The sequence below is a fragment of the Lipotes vexillifer genome, unplaced genomic scaffold (assembly GCF_000442215.2).
Source record: "Lipotes vexillifer unplaced genomic scaffold, Lipotes_vexillifer_v1.1 scaffold776, whole genome shotgun sequence".
Taxonomy (NCBI): domain Eukaryota; kingdom Metazoa; phylum Chordata; class Mammalia; order Artiodactyla; family Lipotidae; genus Lipotes; species Lipotes vexillifer.
The window spans coordinates 2,900,458-2,922,217 of NW_006777292.1; the positions used below are offsets into that span (position 1 = coordinate 2,900,458).

General features: G+C 35.2%; 1 protein-coding gene across 2 annotated transcripts in view; it reads left to right on the top strand.

Annotated features, from left to right (window-relative positions):
* Positions 1-21,760, top strand: part of MEMO1 (mediator of cell motility 1) — a 137,456-nt gene that overhangs the window by 80,634 nt on the left and 35,062 nt on the right. The window contains exons 3-5 of one of the 2 annotated variants that reach the window (XM_007450962.1): positions 9,664-9,732; positions 16,673-16,785; positions 19,063-19,174. In XM_007450962.1, the coding sequence (XP_007451024.1) occupies positions 9,664-9,732; positions 16,673-16,785; positions 19,063-19,174 (294 nt within the window). The remainder of the gene's footprint in view (positions 1-9,663; positions 9,733-16,672; positions 16,786-19,062; positions 19,175-21,760) is intronic. The other variant, XM_007450963.1, reaches the window with a different exon arrangement.

Consider the following 21,760-nt stretch of genomic DNA (forward strand, 5'->3'; position numbering starts at 1 on the left):
CAAAGAAAAATTATTGAAAGCAACAAGGGAAGAACAACAAATAACATAAAAGGGAATTCCCATAAGGGTAACAGCTGATTTCTCAGCAGAAACTCTGCAAGCCAGAAGGGAGTAGCATGATATATTTAAAGTGATGAAAGGGAAGAACCTAAAACCAATATTACTCTACCTAGCAAGGATCTCATTCAGTTTTGACACAGAAATCAAAAGCTTTACAGACAAGCAAAAGCTAAGAGAATTCAGCAGCACCAAACCAGCTCTACAACAAATGCTAAAGGAACTTCTCTAAGTGGGAAACACAAGAGAAGAAAAGGACCTGCAAAAACAAAGCCAAAACAATTAAGAAAATGGTCATAGGAACATACATATCAATAATTACCTTAAATGTGAATGGATTAAGTGCTCCAATCAAAAGACAGAGTCTGGCTGAATGGATACAAAAACAAGACCCATGGGCTTCCCTGGTGGCGCAGTGGTTGAGAGTCCGCCTGCCGATGCAGGGGACATGGGTTCGTGCCCTGGCCTGGGAAGATCCCACATGCCGCGGAGCGGCTGGGCCTGTGAGCCATGGCTGCTGAGCCTGCGCGTCTGGAGCCTGTGCTCTGCAATGGGAGAGGCCACAACAGTGAGAAGTCCGCGTACCGCAAAAAAAAAAAAAAAAAAAAAAACAAGACCCATATATGTGCTGTCTATAAGAGACCCACTTCAGACCTAGGGACACATACAGACTGAAAGTGAGGGGATGGCGAAAGATACTCCATGCAAATGGAAATCAGAAGAAAGCTAGAGTAGCAATACTCACAACAGATAAAATAAACTTTAAAGAATGTTACAAGAGACAAGGAAGGACACAACATAATGATCAACGGATCAATCCAAGAAGAATGTATAACAGTTATAAATATATATTCACCCAACATAGGAGCACCTCAATACATAAGGCAACTGCTAACAGCTATAAAAGAGGAAATAGACAGTAACACAATAACAGTGGGGGACCTTAACACCTCACTTACACCAGTGGACAGATCATCCAGACAGAAATATAATAAGGAAACACAAGCTTTAAATGACACAACAGACCAGATAGATTTAATTGATATTTATAGGACATTCCATCCAAAACCAGCAGATGACACTTTCTTCTCAAGTGCACACAAAACATTCTCCAGGATAGATCACATCTTGGGTCACAAATAAAGCCTTGGAAAATGTAAGAAAATTGAAATCATATCAAGATCTTTTCTGACAACAGCGCTATGAGATTAGAAATAAATTACAGGGAAAAAAGACAAACACATGGAGGCTAAACAAAATGTCACTAAATAACCAAGAGATCACTGACGAAATCAAGGAGAAAATCAAAAAATACCTAGAGACAAATGACAACAAAAACATGACAATCCAAAACCTATGGGATGCAGCAAAAGAGTTTGAAGAGGGAATTTTATAGCAATACAATCCTACCTCAAGACACAACAAAATCTGAAATAAACAATTAACCTTACACCTAAAGGAACTAGAGAAAGAAGAACAAACAAAACCCAAAGTTAGTAGAGGGAAAGAAAACATAAAGATCAGAGCAAAAATAAATGAAATAGAAACAAAGCAGTAGGAAAGATAATAAAACTAAAGCCTGGTTCTTTGAGAAGATAAACAAAATTGATAAACCTTTAGCCAGACTCATCAAGAAAAAGAGGGAGAGGACTCAAATCAATAAAATTAGAAATGAAAAACGAGAAGTTACAACAGACACTGCAGAAATACAAAGCATCCTAAGAGATTACTACAAGCAAATGTATGCCAATAAAATGGAGAACTTGGAAGAAATGGACAAATTCTTGGAAAGGTATAACCTTCCAAGACTGAACCAGGAAGAAACAGAAAATATGAACAGACCAATCACAAGTAATGAAATTGAAACTGTGATTAAAAATCTTCCGAGAAACAAAAGTCCAGGACCAGATGGCTTCACAGGTGAATTCTATCACATGTTTAGAGAAGAGCTAATGCCCATCCTTCTCAAACTCTTCCAAAATATTGCAGAGGATGGAACACTCCGAATCTCATTCTACGAGGCCACCATCACCCTGATACCAAAACCGGACAAAGATGATACAAAGCAAGATAATTACAGACCAATATCACCGATGAAGATAGATGCAAAAATCCTGAACAAAGTATTAGCAAACAGAATCCAACAACACCATGGTGTATGATTAAAAGGATCATACACCATGATCAAGTGGGATTTATCCCAGGGATGCAACGATTCTTCAATATATGCAAATCAATCAATGTGATACACCATATTAACAAATTGAGGAATAAAAACCAAAACGATCATCTGAATAGATGCAGAAAAAGCTTTTGACAAAATTCCACACCCATTTATGATAAAAACTCTCCAGAGAGTGGGCACAGAGGGAACCTACCTCAACATAATAAAGGCCATATATGACAAACCCACAGCAAACATCATTCTCAATGGTAAAAAACTGAAAGCATTTCCTCTAAGATCAGGAAGAAGACAAGGATGTCCACTCTTGCCACTATTATTCAACGTAGTTTTGGAAATCCTAGCCACGGCAGAGAAGAAAAAGACATAAAAGGAATCCAAATCAGGAAAGAAGAAGTAAAATTGTCATTGTTTGCAGATGACATGATACTATACATAGATAATCCAAAAGATGGCACCAGAAAACTACTAGAGCTAATCAGTGAATTTGGTAAAGTTGCAGGATACAAAATTAATGCACAGGGACTTCCCTGGTGGCGCAGTGGTTGAGAGTCCGCCTGCTGATGCAGGGGATGTGGGTTCGTGCCCCGGTCCGGGAGGATCCCACGTGCCGCGGAGCGGCTGGGCCCATGGGCCGTGGCTGCTGAGCCTGTGCGTCCGGAGCCTGTGCTCCGCAATGGGAGAGGCCACAACGGCGAGAGGCCCGCGTACCGCAAAAAAAAAATTAATGCACAGATATCTCTTGCATTCCTATGCACTAACAACAAAATACCAGAAAGAAATTAAGGAGAAACAATCTCATTCACCATTGCAACAAAAATAATAAAATACAAGGGAATAGCTTTGCTATACTGCAGTGGCAGTATCGTATTCAATGAGGTTTATCCGAGGCGCGATTATTGCTAATTGAAAACTTTTCCCAAGCGTACTGCAAAAAAAAAAACCAAAAAAACAAGGGAATAAACCTACCTAAGGAGGTAAAAGAACTGTACTCAGAAAACTATAAGACACTGGTGAAAGAAATCAAAGATGACACAAACGGGAGGAGAGATATACCATGTTCTTGATTGGAAGGATGAATATTATGAAAATGACTATACTACCCAAAGCAATCCACAGATTCAACGCAATCCCTATCAAATTATCAATGGCATTTTTTACAGAACTAGAACAAAAAACCATAAAGTTTCTATGGAGACACCAAAGATCCCAAATAGCCAAAGCAGTCTTGAGGGAAAAAAACGGAGCTAGAAGAATGAGACTCCCTGACTTCAGACTATACTACAAAACTACAGTAATCAAGACAGTATGGTACTGGCACAAAAACAGAAATAGATCAATGGAACAGGATAGAAAGCCCAGAGATAAACCCACACACCTATGGTCAACTAATCTATGACAAAGGAGGCAAGAATATACAATGGAGAAAAGATAGCTTCTTTAGTAAGTGGTGCCAAGAAAACTGGACAGCTACCTATAAAAGAGTGAAATTAGAACACTCTCTAACACCATACACAAAAATAAACTCAAAATAGATTAGAGACCTAAGACTGGACACTGTAAAACTCTTAGAGGAAAACATAGGAAGAACACTCTTTGACATAAATCACAGCAAGATATTTTTGATCCACCTCCTAGAATAATGGAAATAAAAACAAAAATAAACATATGAGATCTAATGAAACTTAAAATCTTTTGCAAAGCAAAGGAAAGTATAAACAAGACGAAAAGACAACCTTCAGAATGGGAGAAAATATTTGCAAATAAATCAACGGACAAAGGATTAATCTCAAAAATATGTAAACAGCTCATGCAGCTCAATATTAAAAAAATGAACAACCCAATCCAAAAATGGGCAGAAGACCTAAATAGACATATCTCCAAAGAAGACATACAGATGACCAAGAGGCACATGAAAAGCTGCTCAACATCACTAATTATTAGCGAAATGCAAATCAAAACTACAATGAGGTATCACCTCACACCAGTTAGAATGGGCATCCCTCAGAAAATCTACAAACAACAAATGCCGGAGAGGCTGTGGAGAAAAGGGAACCCTCTTGCAGTGTTGGTGGGTATGTAAGTTGATACAGCCACTATGGAGAGCAGTATGGAGGTTCCTTAAAAAAGTAAAAATAGAATTACCATATGACCCAGCAATCCCACTGCTGGGCATATACCCAGAGAAAACCATAATTCTAAAAGACACATGCACCCCAATGTTCATTGCAGTACTATTTACAATAGCCAAGTCATTGGGAGCAACCTGAATGTGTATCGACAGCCGAATGGATAAAGAAGAAGTGGTACATATATAGAATGGAATATTACTCAGCCATATAAAGGAACAAAATTGGGTCATTTGTAGAAACGTGGATGGACCTAGATACTATCATACAGAGTGAAGTCAGAAAGAGAAAAAGAAATATAGTATATTAACGCATATTTGTGGAATATAGAAAAATGATATAGATGAACTGGTTTGCAAGGCAGAAATAGAGACAGAGATGTAGAGAACAGATGTATGGAAACCATGGGTGGAAAGCGGGGGTGGGGTAGTGGTGGTGGTGAGATGAATTGGGAGATTGGGATTGACATATATACACTGAGATGTATAAAATAGATAGCTAATAAGAACCTGCTGTATAAAAAATAAAATTTTAAAAAAGGTAAAAGAATTTTCCTTTCCTTTTGCCACTATGTTGTCTTTAGGTCAAGCAAACTTTTAAACCTTCAGCTTCAAAAAGGACTGAAACCATGAAATCTAAGTTCTTATTATGAAACAAGTTTACCTTAGTTAATCATGTTTTCGAAACTATCATCCTTCCTTGTAGTCTTACAGGATATATGATTCTTTAAGTATTCTTCCAGTTGTTAGGCTTGTTGCTTTTCCTACTCCATGGACTCCTTCCCTTCTTCCTTGAACTATGTAAAGTCCTCTTAACAGTGCTTAAGAATGGGTTCTGGAGCTCTACTGCCTGGCTTTATATCCTGGAGTGCCACTTACTATCTGTATGACCTTGAGCAAGTTTCTTAACCTTTCTGCTTCAGTTTCTTCATCTATCAAATGAGAAGAATAATAATTCCTATCTCATAGAGTAGTTAGGATTAAAAGTAATGCTTTGAGTTACGTAGAAGAGTGCCTGAGATGCAGTAAGCACTCAGTTATCACCATCATCATAACTGTCCTCTTCTTCTTCCTCCTACTTGGTCACTAAGATATGTCACTGTTTCTTTCTAGACCCTAGAGCACTGATTTCTCATTTCCCACTGACTCTGACACCATTCTAGACCTAGACCGTGATATTACTACCTCACACCACAGTTTCTAAGAGAGCTTTATGTAACTCATCTTTCCTCTAACATGTCCTTTGTGCTTGTGTTTTTCAGTACATGATAACAGTTTCATATTATCACTCCCTGTTCCAAGAGCACACAGCAGTTTTTCAGTAACTTGTTTTATCAAGCCCAGACTCTTCTGTCTGACTCTGGCTTAACATTACTCTCTTGTTCCATTCAGACCAATTTCATATTTTCTCATTTACATCATACACTTGGACATTTGCTCATGTTTTTCCTTCAGGCTTTATTCCCTTCATGCCCTTACCCTTCTACTTACTATTTCTTTCCTACCTATACTTCAAAAATCTAATGTTTCTAAGAAGCCTTTCTGGCATTTAAGAACTGAGCTTGGGTAGGAGCAGTGTTGGTATAACTGGGAGAGACTTAGAGTACAAAGGTTGATTTAGAGATTGGAGTTCACGGCCTTTAAATTCAAGAAGAGTAAGGATTGAGAAGTGGAGGGATGTGAAGTGAGGGACAGCTGAGAGCAAAGCAGTGTTGAAAATCTGAATGTCGTTCAGGTTTGTGACAGACCAGGGTGGATCCAGATGGATCAGATGGTTTTTAAGGTCTGCATGGCCAGGCAAGATAGTGCATATCTGAACTGACAGGAGCCAGTGATGTTCAGATGAGGAACAGGTATTAAGTATCTGAAGTAGTTGGTATTGGTGTCTTGGGGACTGGAAGATTGGGGACATAACCGGTTAAAATAGTGCCCCTGGTTAGCCTAGAATATCAAGATCAGTACAGGATGACAGCAAAACTGAATTTGCTGAGCCACAGAACAACTTATATTACCTTCTGGCTAAGATTAGAACTGGGTTGTGAGAATATTGCTATATTCAGGCAACTTGATAGGCTCCCTTGACAGAGGTGTAAGGATGGAGTGACGACCATTAATCTGACCAATAAAGCCTCAGTGATTTCAGTGTGCTTAGCATATGTCCCATATTACTTTACTCCTAATTAAGGACCCTACTATCTTGTATGGTTGTGATTGACTTATGTGAATCTCTTTTTCTGTGTCTGTATCAGATGAGTATCATTTGTGTGTGTGTGTGTGTTACGCGGGCCTCTCACTGTTGCGGCCTCTCTAGTTGTGGAGCACAGGCTCCGGATGCGCAGGCTCAGCGGCCATGGCTCACAGGCCCAGCCGCTCTGCGGCATGTGGAATCTTCCTGGACCGGGGCACGAACCCATGTCCCCTGCATCGGCAGGCGGACTCTCAACCACTGCGCCACCAGGGAAGCCCTCATTTTTAAAATAGAGCTTTACTGTGGTATGATTAACATTCAGCTGCATATAAAGTATGCGGTTTGATAAGTCTGAAATATGTATACACCTTTGAAATCATTACCACGATTAAGATAATGAACATATTCATCATCTTCAGAAGTTTCCTTGTGCCCTTCTTTCCCTCTCTGCCCTTCTCCCACCCTCCCACATCCACTGATTTACTTTGTCACTATAGATTAGTTCTTATTTTCTAGAATTATTTATTTTTATTTTTAATTGAAGTAGAGTTGATTTACAGTGTTTTGCCAGTCTCTCCTGTTACAGCAAATGACTCAGTTTTATACATACATATTCTTTTAAAAAAATTTTTTATTGTGGAAGTATTTAAATGGAATCATATAGTATGAACTCTTTGTCTGGCTTCTCTCACTCAGCGTATTTATTTTTTTACCATAATTATTTTGAGTGTGTCAATAGTTCATTCCTTTCTATTGCTGAAGAGTTATTTCATTGTATGGATATACTTCAATTTGTTTATCCATTCACCTTTTGAGGGACGTTTGGCTGTTTCCATTTTGGGCTCTTGCAAATAAAAATGGGATGAATATTTGTGTACAAATCTTTGTGTGCACATAATGCTTAAATATATATATTTTAGGAGTGGAATCGCTGGCAGGAGTTTTATGGCAGAAGTATGTTTAGCTTTTTTTGTTTTTTTAAAGAAATTGCCAAACCATTTTCCAAAGTAGTTGTACCGTTTTACATTTCCTACAGACTGAGTTTCAGTTCTACATCCTTTCCACATTTGGTATGGTCACTCATTTTAATTTTAGCTTATTCTAGTGGGTGTTCAGTGGTAGTTCACTATAGTTTTAATTTGCCTCTCCTCAATGACTAACTGATGTAGAGCCTTCTTTTGTGTGCTTTTTGCCATCCTGGTGTTTATTTTGGTTTTTTTAATTTTTGTGGTATGCGGGCCTCTCACTACTGTGGCCTCTCCCGTTGCGGAGTCCGGACGCGCCGACCCAGCGGCCATGGCTCATGGGCCCAGCCGCTCCGCGGCATGTGGGATCTTCCCGGACTGGGGCTTGAACCCGTGTCCCCTGCATCGGCAGGCGGACTCTCAACCACTGCGCCACCAGGGAAGCCCCCGGTGTATTTTTTGATAAAAGTATCTGTTCACATCATTTCCTATTTAAAAATTAAAAAAAAATTGTAGTAACATAAAATCTACCATCTTAACTACTTTTAACCATTTATATAGTAGTGTTAAGTGCATTCACTTTGTTGTGCAACCAATCTTCAGAATTCTTTTTGTCTTGTAAAACAGTTACCTATAGTTTTTAAAGTATTAGGTTGTTTTGAAATTTCTTTATATATTCAGATATAAATGCTTTATCAGATATATGCTTCTTCTTTATATATTTAGATATAAATCCTTTGTCAGATATATGCTTTACAAATATTTTCTCCCAGTGTGTGTTTTGTGTTTTCAGTTTACTGTGCATCTTGAAATTGTCCATGATGGGAATGATTTAATCCACATTAATAGACAGATTGCTATAAATCAGGACTTTATTTTTTGTTGATTGTCTGTACTCAAGAAAAGTAATGGGGAAAGGTTATTAATAAGGCAGATGAAACTTAAAATTATGTTATGTCTATAACCTTTACACTGTGACAAGCACGAAAAAATGAGGAAAGAAATATGCTTTCCAGTATTTGAAAAACTATTGTCTAATATGCAAAGACGTCATTCAAGTCATTGTTGAATGAGTGAAATTCAGACATATGTCTTCATTATTTCACTCTTGTCATTTGCAGCCATTGCTTGGCTGTGGGTTAAAGAGTTCAGCTACCGTCAGTGAAAGCATTCTGGGACAATCAATTGCCTAAGCTGAATTTGCAGTAAAGAGTATTTTATATTTTTTCATTGTTTGTCAGTTGTGTGATACATCTCTCTTTATTTCAGTAAAATTTATAATAAGCTTATATACATATGTATACAGTTTTTTCCTACAGAGCCATTTGTTAAACATTTACTGGCTGTGCACTAAATAGTAAGCATTAAGGGAAATATTTCTAGACTCACATAGCTTGAGTCAAGAAAGAAAAATGAAGTTGTGAAACAAAGTCATTGTATTGGTGATCAGAAAACCAATGTAAAGCTGAGACCAGAGGAGGAAAAGGATGGGATGAGTAGTAGGGAGAGCAAATGAAAGGCATAATACACAGAAGGTCAGGTCAATTCTCTTACCACTAAAGACACAGAGGGACGTGAGTTGTTTCTTGTAGATTATTTGTTTTGCTCTGATTTGACTTGGTCTTAGCATTTTTAGGTATGTAATAGTCTGTTAATGGTATTGAAGAGGAATGTTAAGAGCTCATATATTATTAATGTTACATTAGCAACTTCAAATAAGCATTGAATATTTCCAAATATAATTTTCCTTCAGACCAAATACTTTTTAACATTTAAAATTGGAACACAGGGGGACTTCCCTGGCGGTCCAGTGGTTAAGACTCCATGCTTCCACTGCAGGGGGCACGGGTTTGATCTCTGGTTGGTGAACTAAGATCCTGCATGCTGTGCAGCATGGCCTGCCCCCCCCCCAAATAAATAAATAAATAAATAAATAAATAAATAAAATAACAGTGGAACACAGAACAAAGATGTGTTCCCTGTTATCTTCTAGAAGTTGCATCATTATCTATCAATACATTGCTTTTTAATCTGTACACATAATGTTTACCATAATTATTAGATTTCTTTCAGAAGTTTTTTTCCCCCAGAATAACTTGATTTTGAATCTGATGATTAAGTTAAACATTTTTTTGTTTTGTAGCCATGCAGGGTATACGTACTGTGGGTCTTGTGCTGCTCATGCTTACAAACAAGTGGATCCATCTATTACGTAAGTAATATAGTTAGATACCATTTTCATTAGGGGGTTGGGAATTATAATTGCTTTGTCACTGAAGTAATTTGTTTTACATACTTATTATATACTTGATTTCATTAAGAATTTGACTTTATAAATTTGATTGTACCTTATATAGGTTATGAAAAGCTTTAATACTGTTTTTCATTATCTGAACATTTAGCTTCTACCTTCCCTTTGGTAAAATGTTTAGTTCTGGAAGTGTTAGAAGGTTAATACAGCATTGTGATTTATGCGAAATATGTATTTGGTCATTTAGATGACCAAAATATATTTCACATATATATTTAGTCTTTTTCCACAGTTACTGGCTCACAGCTCCCAAAACCCTTGGAATTTTCCTAAGTGGTGAGAATGGCAAAGGTTCTTCTTGTATGTTAATAAGGTGACTTTCGGACCCCACCTAAGCCTGGGGCTGGTTGCCAGGATAACCAACCTTGTGTTTAGAGGGTTGGAATTTTCATTCCCACTCCCTGACCTCCCCTGGGGAGGGGAGAGAGCCTGGAGGTTGAATCAGTCGCCATCATGACTATGTAATAAAGCCCCCATAAAAACCCAAAGGGACAGGGTTTGGAGAGCTTCCAGGTTGGTGAACACGTGGAGATTTGGGGAGAGTGGCCTGCCTGGAGAGGGCATGGAAGGTCCTGGCTCTTTCCCCTTGCCTTGTCCTATGCACCTTTTCCATCTGGCTGTTGCTAAGTTATATCTTTTTATAATAAACCGGTGACCTAGTAAGTGAAATATTTCTCTGTGAGCCGCTCTAGCAAATTAAACCTCTGATTTATAACCGGTCTGTCAGAAGTACAGGTAACAACCTGGACTTATGATTGGCCTCTGAATTGAAATTCAAGGAGTTGTTTGTTGGAAAGGCCAATCTGTAACTGGTTGGTCAGAAGCACAAGTGACAACCTGGGCTTGTGACTGGCATCTGAGATGGGGGATGGGTGTGGGTGTGGGGACGTTTTTGTAGGACTGAACCTGTAACCTGTGGAATCTGTTGCTATCTCAAGGTAGAGTGTCAGAATTGAGTGTGCCCCCTCTTCCACTCACATGAATGCACACAGTGGAATTGGGTCCAGGAACATTAACAGTTAAATATTTTGGTTTTTAAAATTTTCTTTGAAAACCTGGAGATGAATACTTTTAAGAAAAATTCAAAGCCCTTTGTTCTATTTTAATCACTTTATAATTGAAAATTCTTTATTGCACGTGTTAGGTTGTGTTTAATGAATGAAGAATAATTTCTCATTGACAGGATAAGGTACCTGAGTTATTTTAGAATCTGACAATGAATTTAATATGGTTTTTGAAGTATATTAGCTCTTAATAATTTAATGACAGCTCTGAAATTAGCTTAAAAAAATCTTTCTGTCAAATTGAGACTGAGTCGTATACTACTCTCTAAAATGAGAAATTTGTGAACTTTAAAAGCTTAGTATACCACTCTCTAAAATAAGAAACTTGTGAAATTTCAAAAGTTTCTGCTGGAATTAGCCACCCAAATTACTTAATTTGCTGACCAACATTTTATTTAAATAGTTAATTCACTACATGTGAGCCAGTGTCAGGTTCTAGTCTATATTGCCAGTTGTACATACACTGTGTGAATAGGTGAAACTGACCATTTTAATTCTGTCAAATGTTAGGTTAGACCCGTACTAGTAGAGATGAAGTATAATCATTCAGAAGTAACTCACAACAGCCCTGAGTTTAAAAAGAAAATCTCACCCACAGCCTACTCCTTTATGAGCAATTAGTTCAAATTGTTAAAGCAAAAAAGCTGCTCTCTTTTGTTTTTATGTAGTATGCTCTGCACATTTTATCAGGCCTTTATTGAAAGTTATTTTTTAGTAAGTTTTTAATAATAAATAAAATGATAATATTGCCAGATTGATGAGGTTTTGGTTAGCTCCACCTCCTTTATGATGTTTTGATGCACATCTTTAACAAATATTTCATAATACATATTTAATGTATAATTTTAACTTGTTTCATGAATAAGAGTAAAATAGAAATTAGATTGTAAAGCTTTTCAGAAGCTTCCTTTATTTGACCCTGGGCCTATAAACCAACCATAATCAAGACTAGTTTATATAACAGCCTTTTCCAAACCTTTTTCTACTTGGCAGAACTTTTATTGATGATGATATGTGCTAAAAGGGTACCCCTGAATTAAATTTGGCCTAGGAATATATAGAGAGCCTATATTGATATAAGTGGAAATTGTGTGTTAAATAAGTTGATGGACAGTGAGAATGGAAAGGAAAAAAATAATAAGGGAAGAGAGTCAAGGACTAAGAAGGTGACAATAAAGGAGATCAGTAAAAAGAAATGCGAATGATGGATGATGTGATCAGTTTATTTTTATAATTAGTATATAGTAATTGAATTCTGAATAAATAAGTGTGAAGGTCTCAGTGTTAAAAATAATCATGGACAGTCTTGTTGTATTCTCTTGGAAGTGGCCCTCCCTGACATTTGCAATATCTTTATAGTTCTTTAAGAAAATAGAGAAAACATCCTTTTGGGAATAATAAGTATAGAGAAAAAATAACAGTCCAAGAGAGAAGGATAAATTTGACACCACTAGCTTCCATTCTTCTTTCCCTTTCCCATTCTCTACGTGTCAACCAGGGTCATCTTTTGTCCTTAAAATTTGAATGGATCTTTTACCTTTGCATGTTTTTGTAACATCTTGCATGAACATTTGGAAAATATTTGTTCATTGAGTCATGCAGATCTTTCAAATGTTGGCATTTCAACATACAATGTAAAAAAAAATCACATTTGTTAATATCACCATCAATTTCATGAGAAAAAATTTTAATTATTGGGAAGCTTTTTGCAAAAGTCTAATTTTCACTTAAAAGTTTCAATTTTATCATTGGCAACAAATATGTCAAATATTTTCTTTGAAGTGTCAGGCTCGTTTTGTTCATTTTCTAAAAAATTTCTGCTGGATACCTAAATTGGAATAACCACAATTTGTCTACAGTCATTTTTTGAAGTAAAAATTGTGTTCTGTGGAAAAAAGTCTACTTCAGCTCATAACTCAAAATCACACATGCTTTTTCCTTGAGGCATACTTCTGTATGCAGTCGAAGTGCTTTATGTGTTTATCACCACAAATTGAATGCATTTTGTCATACAGAATATTTTTATAAAACTACTCGAAGTTCAAAATTTAATGAAATTAAATGAAACTGGCTTAAAAAAAATACAGCATGGGTGAAGGTGAAGAATACATGACTACTAGTACATTTTGATTCCGTTACTTTGGTTGTAGCCAGCAGTATATACCCAGTCTTACTTTTGTACTAGAAGTGCAAATGTTAACATGTTGAAAAGGCAAATAACTTCTTTGTATTATTATGAAAATAGTTTTGATTTTGTGGACTCCTTGAAAGGTTCTTGTGAATTCACAGTTCACACTTTGCGAACTGCTGTGGTTCAGGGTGATTGGATTTATATTGTGGATAAGGTATTGGAGAAGGCATCTCTGGGGAAATGATTTTTAAGCCAAGCAAAAGAAACAATTACACGTGAAGAAGTTTTGAAATAGGCAAAGATATTCTTGTTATCAAGGAACTGAAAGACCAGTGTGCATAAAGTACTGAGATCCAGGGGGGGAAGAATAACACAAGAAGGGGCCAGTTGATATGAGACTTTAGAACCCATTTTAAGGATTTTTGTATTTTATCCTCTGACCAAGAAAAGCCATTGAAAGACTTTTTAAGCAGGGAAGTGATATGATCTGATTCATGTTTTAGAAAGAATACTCGGGCTGTTTAAGGAATTTTAAAAATTATACATTTAATTAAGTTCTTTCCCATATTTAGAGTTGCAAAGTCTTTTCCTATCACTAAAACTTTAATTAAAAACCGGAACTCAGGATGTTCCTTAGATAGTAACTTGATTTTGATTCATATCTTTCAGAAAACCTTGCAGGGCAGAAAAAGAATGCCAAAAGGAATCTTCTTTGGGGCCACATGACATTTTATTCTTTAGTTAAAATATCTCCACTTAACCATGAAACACTTTTAAAAAATTACTTGTGTTCCATTATTTAGTATAAGTAGTTGAATATTTATGAGAACAGACACTCAGGTAACTCATGTGTTAGGTGTACAGACTACACTCCTCATAGTAAGTAACTCCACAAATGTGGATTCTCTGGAGGTATTTTATATGTGAACTACATTTATTTCTGAAAGAATGCCTACTGATTTTTTCTATTTTTTTTTATATTAAATGTTTCTTTTACATGTATGGCAACAGTGATTATATGCCAATATTTAAAAGTTACTCTTTTAAGACAAAGAACTTTGTAATTAATTGAAGGGAGAGAAAGTGGCATTATTTCCAATGCCTATATTACATTTCTCTCCAAAATATTTGTATGGTCTTGGTGTTTATGGATCTAGCAATCTAGGGGGAAAAATACATTATCTTTTATTTACACTATTAATTGTCTTGTAGCATATAGCTAACACAGAGACTCTGAGATTACTACTTGTTCAATATCCAGTTTCTTTTTTCTTCTTTCAATGAAAAGAAGTCTTTTTTGGTTCGTTTTTGGGTATATCACTTTTAAGGGTTTTATATTGATGGGACCTAAATCTCTTTTTTCCTATTATCTCTCTTAACTAAATGTGGAACTTCACTATGTTGCTTTTGGATGAGTTTCAACCTTTGGGTACACAGTTGGATAATTCAGACCGATGGGACCTCTTTTCCCCACCAGACTTTATCTTTTCATCTAGGTTGGGTCTGACAAAAAGGCAAGCAAGATGAATAGTCACGTATTAGAGGAGGCAGTTAGGCTTTCAAAGCTGACCTCGGGTCTTTATTTCTGGAGTAACGCTCATCTTTTAGCCACTGTTAGAAGAACCTTGTTATACTTACCTATGAAATATATCTATGACTAGATTGATTTTTAAAAGTCATTTCATATTTTAATTATATATTCTGAATTTCCCAGGAGTGTTCTGATTTTAAATATTCTATCCCTCTCTCTTTTCATAGAAATACATTCCTCAATCATAAAAATGCTTTTTTTTCTTACTTGATTTTTGATTCATATAATACCTATCCTTAAGCAAGTTTCCTAAGCACTCAGATTTACCATTTTCTATGTCCCTCATTAAAGTTTAATTTTAAAAATGTGGTGATATTTATGTGCTGTTAAGATACGAGAACATAGTGGTATCTTTTGTTCATTTAGGACTCTATAGATCTGATTTTGAGTTGATCATAGAGATGATGGCAAGAAGTGAGTATTAGCAGGGGAGTCGAGAAAAGGGATTATGTTTCTGACTAGAAATGGCCTGTGAGTGAAGTCTTACATGTGGGCTCTGAGTGACATCTTGAGGATTGCAACATCTTGAGGAGATTTTGGGACTAAACTGAGAATTACCTTTTCCTTATCCACATCTTTCTTATCCACCCCCACCCCCCAACACCCCATATAGCAAGTAAGATATAGCTGACAGTAGGTTAATTTTCTTAGCTGTAATAGAATTCTGTCAAAATAAATATATTGCTAAAGCACACATTCCTTGGCCTGCAAGTTTTTGATGTGAAAGAGATATAGCTCTGTGTTTCAGTTTTTGTCCATTAGATGAGCAATGAGTAGCACTTAATTTTCTAGGTATATAGCTTACATATATTCCTTTTTTTCTTATAGTTTTGGTTCTTTTGTGTCTGTAACTTTGTGTGTGTGTGTGTGTGTGTGTGTGTTGGGGAAAATTTTGTTCATATGAATCTGGGAGAAACAGCGAAAATGGAGAGTTTGGAATTTAGATTGTAGAGATGTTTGAGATAAAATGAGAATAAGTTAATTTTACTCTTGATGTTAAGATAAAAGGATTGTAAAGATTTAATCTACAGTTTAGCCCAGTTCTTTTCTTTAGCCTACAGTGCAAATAACACATAATTTTCTTTGTTTTTGAGAATGACTTCTCCTTGAATGGGAACTGAGAAAGCTTATTACACAGAGTTCTCAACAAGATGCCTTTTTTCTCTGCCATGGAAGAAATGTGGAAATAGCTTTAACAGAATGCTTCTTTGTAATGATATTTTGGATTTTTAGAATTTATACTTTTATGGATTTTTATTAATGTTGTAGGCAAGTTTAGAGTTTGTTATTTTGAGATTTTATTTAATAGCTGAAATGTTTAAAATTCAATTAATACAGCTATTGAAAACCTTTTGTATCCTAGCCATTGTGAATACAGAGGTGATTTTAAGCATAGTCAGTTGGTTTACTGTAGATAATCAGTAACTAGTATTCCCAGGTGTTAAACATGGTTCTTTTAAAGACCTTCCAACAAAAAGATAGAGATTAAGTAATTGAACTTAATTAACTGAGGAGCAAGTCTTAGGTAGGAACATTAGTTTGCTAGTGCTGCCATAACCAACTACCATCAACTAGGGGACTGAAACAACAGAAATTTATTTTCTCACAGTTCTAGATGCTGGAAAAGTCCAAGATGGTTTGGCAGGGTTGGTTTCTTCTTAGGTTTCTTCCTTGGCTTGCAGATGACTGTCTTCCTGATGCCTCTTCACATGGTCCATCACCTCTCTGTGCATGTGCACCCCTGGTGTCTCTTCCTCTTCTTATAAGGACACCAGTCATATTGAATTCAGGCCTCACGCTAATCACCTCATTTTAACTTAATCACCTCTTTAAAGACCTTATCTCCAAATAGGTTCCATTTTGAGGTACAGGGGTTGAGACTTCAACGTATGATTTCAAGAGAACACAGTTTAGCATATAGCAGTAGGTAATGAACTCAATCAAGGAAAACAATATTACATTTAATTTTTTTTAATTACTTTGTTTTTACTTTTTATTTAAAAAAGTTTGTGTAGAAGTGCAATTGTTCTGTGTTTTTTATTGTATATCTCCTAGCCGGAGAATTTTCATCCTTGGGCCTTCTCATCATGTGCCCCTTTCTCGATGTGCACTTTCCAGTGTGGATATATATAGGACACCTCTGTATGACCTTCGTATTGACCAAAAGAGTAAGTATATAGAAATTTTATAGTTTGTAAACAGCTGAAGTTTTTACAAATAGGAATTATAAGTTAATTTACAGTTAAAAGTATTAGTATCATAGTAATATTTGAATTGTAAAAATAAAATTTGTTATAATTAATCTGCAAAAAACAAAAACTAAGAAAGAAAATCTTCCATATGCCTAAAAGACAACTATAGTTTTTCTGCCAGCCACAAAAATCTGTCAGATCCGCTAGTCTTTGGAGTGTAGTGGTTACATTTATAGTCAGGGAAGTACCATGTACTTTTTGAACAGTGAGACAAGAAATTGGTACCCACACAACTTGTTGAAACATTTTGGGCATGTTAGTCTTCCTCTGTGTATAACAGTTCCCTCACCATAAATGGATAATGGTGATAATGATTTTATATCCTCATGTATGATTTTTATGGGAAAAAAATTGAGACCGTAGTTGTGAAACTCTGCAAGAAGGGTGCCACATAAATCTTAAGTCCATTTTATTTTTAAAACATATCTATTATTTTGATTTTTAAATAGAATTCTAGAAATCACAGTTTTTATTTAATCATGTCTCATTTTGTACATAATTTTAAAAATACCAAACAATACAGAGACTACTATAACAAATACTCATATACTTATCATCCACACTTGACTCAGAATTTCCCCTCATCTGAACTCAATTTGCATTCCCAAAAGTAACTGCATTCATGAACTTGGTGTGTATCCTCCCAGTTCATCAAATTATATTTTAAGTACATTGAGTGTTTTTATTGTTTGAAGAAATTTTGCAACAAATTCTTCTGTAGAATGAAGAAAGCCATTTGCAGAGGAAATGATCACCTCTTTTTCTTTAATTTTTAGGCCTAAATTTTCATAATTTGGGGTTTTAAGTATTATAGAATATTAGCAATTTGTTGTTAGGATATAGTTTATTAATGAAACTGGAATATTACTAGCCTTACTTCCTGGAATGGTTTTAGGGTACACATTTTTCAAATATTTAAAATGCTTTTAAATTTTTTATTTTTTTCTTCCAGTTCTATTGAGATATAGTTGACATACAGTACTACATAGGTTTAAGTTATACAACATAGTGATTTGACTTTACATATATCATAAAATGATAAGTTTAGCGAATATCCATCATCTCATATAGATACAAAATTAAAGAAATAGAAAAAAATATTTTTTTCCCTTGTGATGTGAACTCTTAGAATTTACTCTCAACAACTTGTATATAACATACAGCAGTGTTTATTATATTTATCATGTTGTGCATTACATCCCTAGTACTTACGTATCTTATTACTGGAAGTTTGTACCTTTTTACGACCTTCATTCCAATTCCCCTTTCCTCTGGGACACGCTTTATTTTTAAAACCTTGTTGGAGCATTCAGAAAATTTTGGTTTTGGATAGACTGGCAATGAGGAATGGAGGATTTTTAATCAGGTATGATTTTATAGAAAAAAAAGTCATACCGTTATTTGTTCGTTTCTTTGTTATTGGTAAACCCATTTAAGGATGTAGTTATAAAAATGCTGGTTTTGTTCAATGATAAAATAAAAATATTCTTATATCTTTTTTTACATATTTCATCATTTTCTTGCTATATATTGATAATATCTAGTTTTAAGTGTAATTCATCAGAAGGATCTGAATTGCTAAATCATTTTAAAATTTTAAGATTATTTAAGGCATGGTACTGTGGTAAATTTATATTCCAGTCTATACCACGAGCTTAATTTTTAATGTTGAGGAAAATAGCATTCTCAGAAGGAATTTTCTTTTCTTAGTATGACAGGAACCTGAGGTGTAAAACAATAAGTCTGTACATTGTATTAAAAAACAAAACAAAACTCAAAAACTATATTATTAACCTCATGAGTAAGTAGACCAGGGGATTTTTCCATATTTCAGTAAGATTTCTAATCAACTGTTCTTGTTAATATCTACTGATTGAATAAGGTCAAGGATAAGCTTAGACTCAGAGGTGACTTTAGATATAATGAAAGGAATTGATGAAAAATTAAAATTACTATTTTTTATGTAACTATGTAACATATGAAAGTGCTGAATAAATCATTACATGTCTTACTGTTTTGTCTGGTATGTAAGAAGCTAGTTGTTTTTTCCTTTTTTTTAAACTAAAAATGGAGAATATTATGTGGTGCTTTTTGTCTCTTGCCAAAGCATGTAGTTTTGTTTTACTGGATAGAGTCTCACAGGGTAAGGATATACATTAATATATTTGTTTTACTATATTTTGAAATCTCTAGTTTACGGAGAACTGTGGAAGACAGGAATGTTTGAACGAATGTCTCTGCAGACAGATGAAGATGAACACAGTATTGAAATGCATTTGCCTTATACAGCTAAAGCCATGGAAAGGTATATTAATTAATATAAGAAATCCCAGAGAAATCATGGATATTAATTTCTTTGGAATTATTTTAACTAGGGTGAGATAATCATTAGGGTAAAGAGTTTTAAAATTTTTGTTGAAATGAAATAAAAATTTGGGATTGGATTTTCTGAATGTGGATTGAAGTTGGTTTTGAGTAGTTTGCCTATGAAGGCTTAACGTGTAAAGTGACACGGTTGTCTTATTAGGTAGAAATATTAAAAGAAAAAAACAACAACAACCCGTGTGTGTGTGTTTGTGTGTATTGATTTGCCTGTTATCTTATTCATTATACATTCATTTATCTCAGAGTAACAATTACATTCTTTCATGTTATAGTGCTATAAGTAAGTAATCATAAAATTTTAGATTTGGAAGTAACTTTGGAGGTAATTTATTTTAGCCTTAATGAAAGTACATGAATCTCTATTCTAAAAGAGATTATTGTATAATAATATATAATAAAAGAGATTATCTAAATATAATATAGATCTGTTATAAAAGAGATCTCTTTTATAAAAAGTGCTTGACAGATTCTTATTTGGTACCTGCTAAAAGGTCTTCTAGTGATAGGGTGTTCACTAGACTATAAGTAGAGTGAAGACAGGGATAATATCTATTTTGTTTTGCACTTACACCCCAGTGCCTAGCACAATGCCTGTCACGTAGTAGTCAATTTATTTTGGTAAAATGAAAGAATTGTTTTAAGAGCTTTCTTTCTTCTTTTAGGGCAATATTCAAATTAGGAAGTTTTCCTTTTATAGGTCACATTTCTCTAATTTTTTCAACCATTTCCTTTATATGGACTTAATATTCCATATGTAGTTTGACTAGTTCTAAATATGGTGAGATTATTCCTTCTCTGGTCCTCATTACTGTATTCTCTTAGGAAAATAAGTAGTGCATTATAGGTTTTCAGTAAATATTTGTCAATTAAATGCATTAATGAAGTCTGAGATTATCTAAGCAGTTATTATGCTGATATGGCTTACCTTACTATTGTTTGATATACTTGTGGTCAGCTCAAACCCCAAGGCTTTTTTATACTGTTAAGCTGGATTATTTCTCCTCTTGTACTTTTGTGGTTGATTTCTTTTTAACCCTAAATGTGTTTGTCTCTTCAGTTATTTCTGTTTAATTTTTCCATGTTGCTTTTATTCCATTATTGCAGTTTTGGGGGTTATTTCCACTCTTAATTCTGTTATCAAAGTATTATTTACTTCTCTCAGTCTTATGTTATCCACATCTTTTCACAATGATAACTATGAGGAATTACATAAACCTGATAGTGTGATATTAAATTATAAGCAGTATAATTTTAGGTTGTTTTAATACATTCTAATTCTTTAGAAGTTATTAAACCAATATAGGCTGTTTAAGTTTTGGAATCCTAGTGTAATCAGAACATCCCATTCTTCAACTACATAGGACAGTAGAAAACTTTTGTTATTTGCTGAAATGTTTGCGTGTTTTGTCATAAGAAAATATATTTTAGACTTAATAAATTTCAATACAATAGGACCAATAAACTGCCAACAGTATCCTTAAGGAAGCTTTAATAAAATAACATTTTTGTTGTTATTTCAAAATTAAAACAGGCATAATGTGGAAATTTAGGAAAATAGAAATTTGAAACCAGTGAACAAAATTTTTGTTCATAATATCCTATTAAATAGTGTTAAATAACCACTTGTAAGTATATCACTTCTCAAGAAAACCTTCCCTACATCTCAGATTACATTAGGATTCCTAATACTGACTCTTAGAAAGTACCTAATACTTTTCCTTTGTATTCTTTGCTGCGCTCACTACCTGTATCAGTCATTCATTACTGAGTAACAAATTGCCTCAAAGCTTAGTGACTTAAAGTCATAACTATTTTATTGCTCACAATTTTTGGATCAGGAGTTTGAGTAGGGAATACCTTGCTCTGGTCCACAAGATACTGACTGAGATGGCTGGAGTGGGCCTTGAGGATCCAAGATGGCCTTAGTGCTGGCTTTTACTTGAGACACCTCATCTGTTCTCTAGATGGCCTGTTCGTTTACCAACCAGGGCTTTTCTATTTTCTTGGTTTCTCTGGAGAAGGATAGTCTGGATTTCTTTACATGGTGATTCTGGATAACAAGAGGACAAAACCAGAACTTTCTTGGCCCATTAAGGCCTAGGCCTGAAACTACATAGTATCATTTCAACTGCATTTTGTTTTTCAAAGGAGAAATAGATGCCACCTCTTGACAGGAGGAGTAGCATATGTGTACAGGAGTAGGAGGTATTGTTGGCAGCCATCTTTGCAGATGGCTACCACAATTCTTCCTCTGGTGGACAATTCACATTTCTCCAACATGGAGGACACCCCCAGCTCTCCTAAGATGCCCAGAAATTTCATCCAGTTATGACCTCAGGTTTGAAGTCCATTATCTTATGATCTGCATTAGGTTGGGATATGGGTGAGGCTCCTTGGGTGTAGCTCTTTTTGATTTGGATACCTGTGAACTAAGAAGGCAAGTCTCCCACTCCCCCTCCCAATGCACTCAGTATACAGTTTTGAGACAAGGACAGTAAAGCACAAT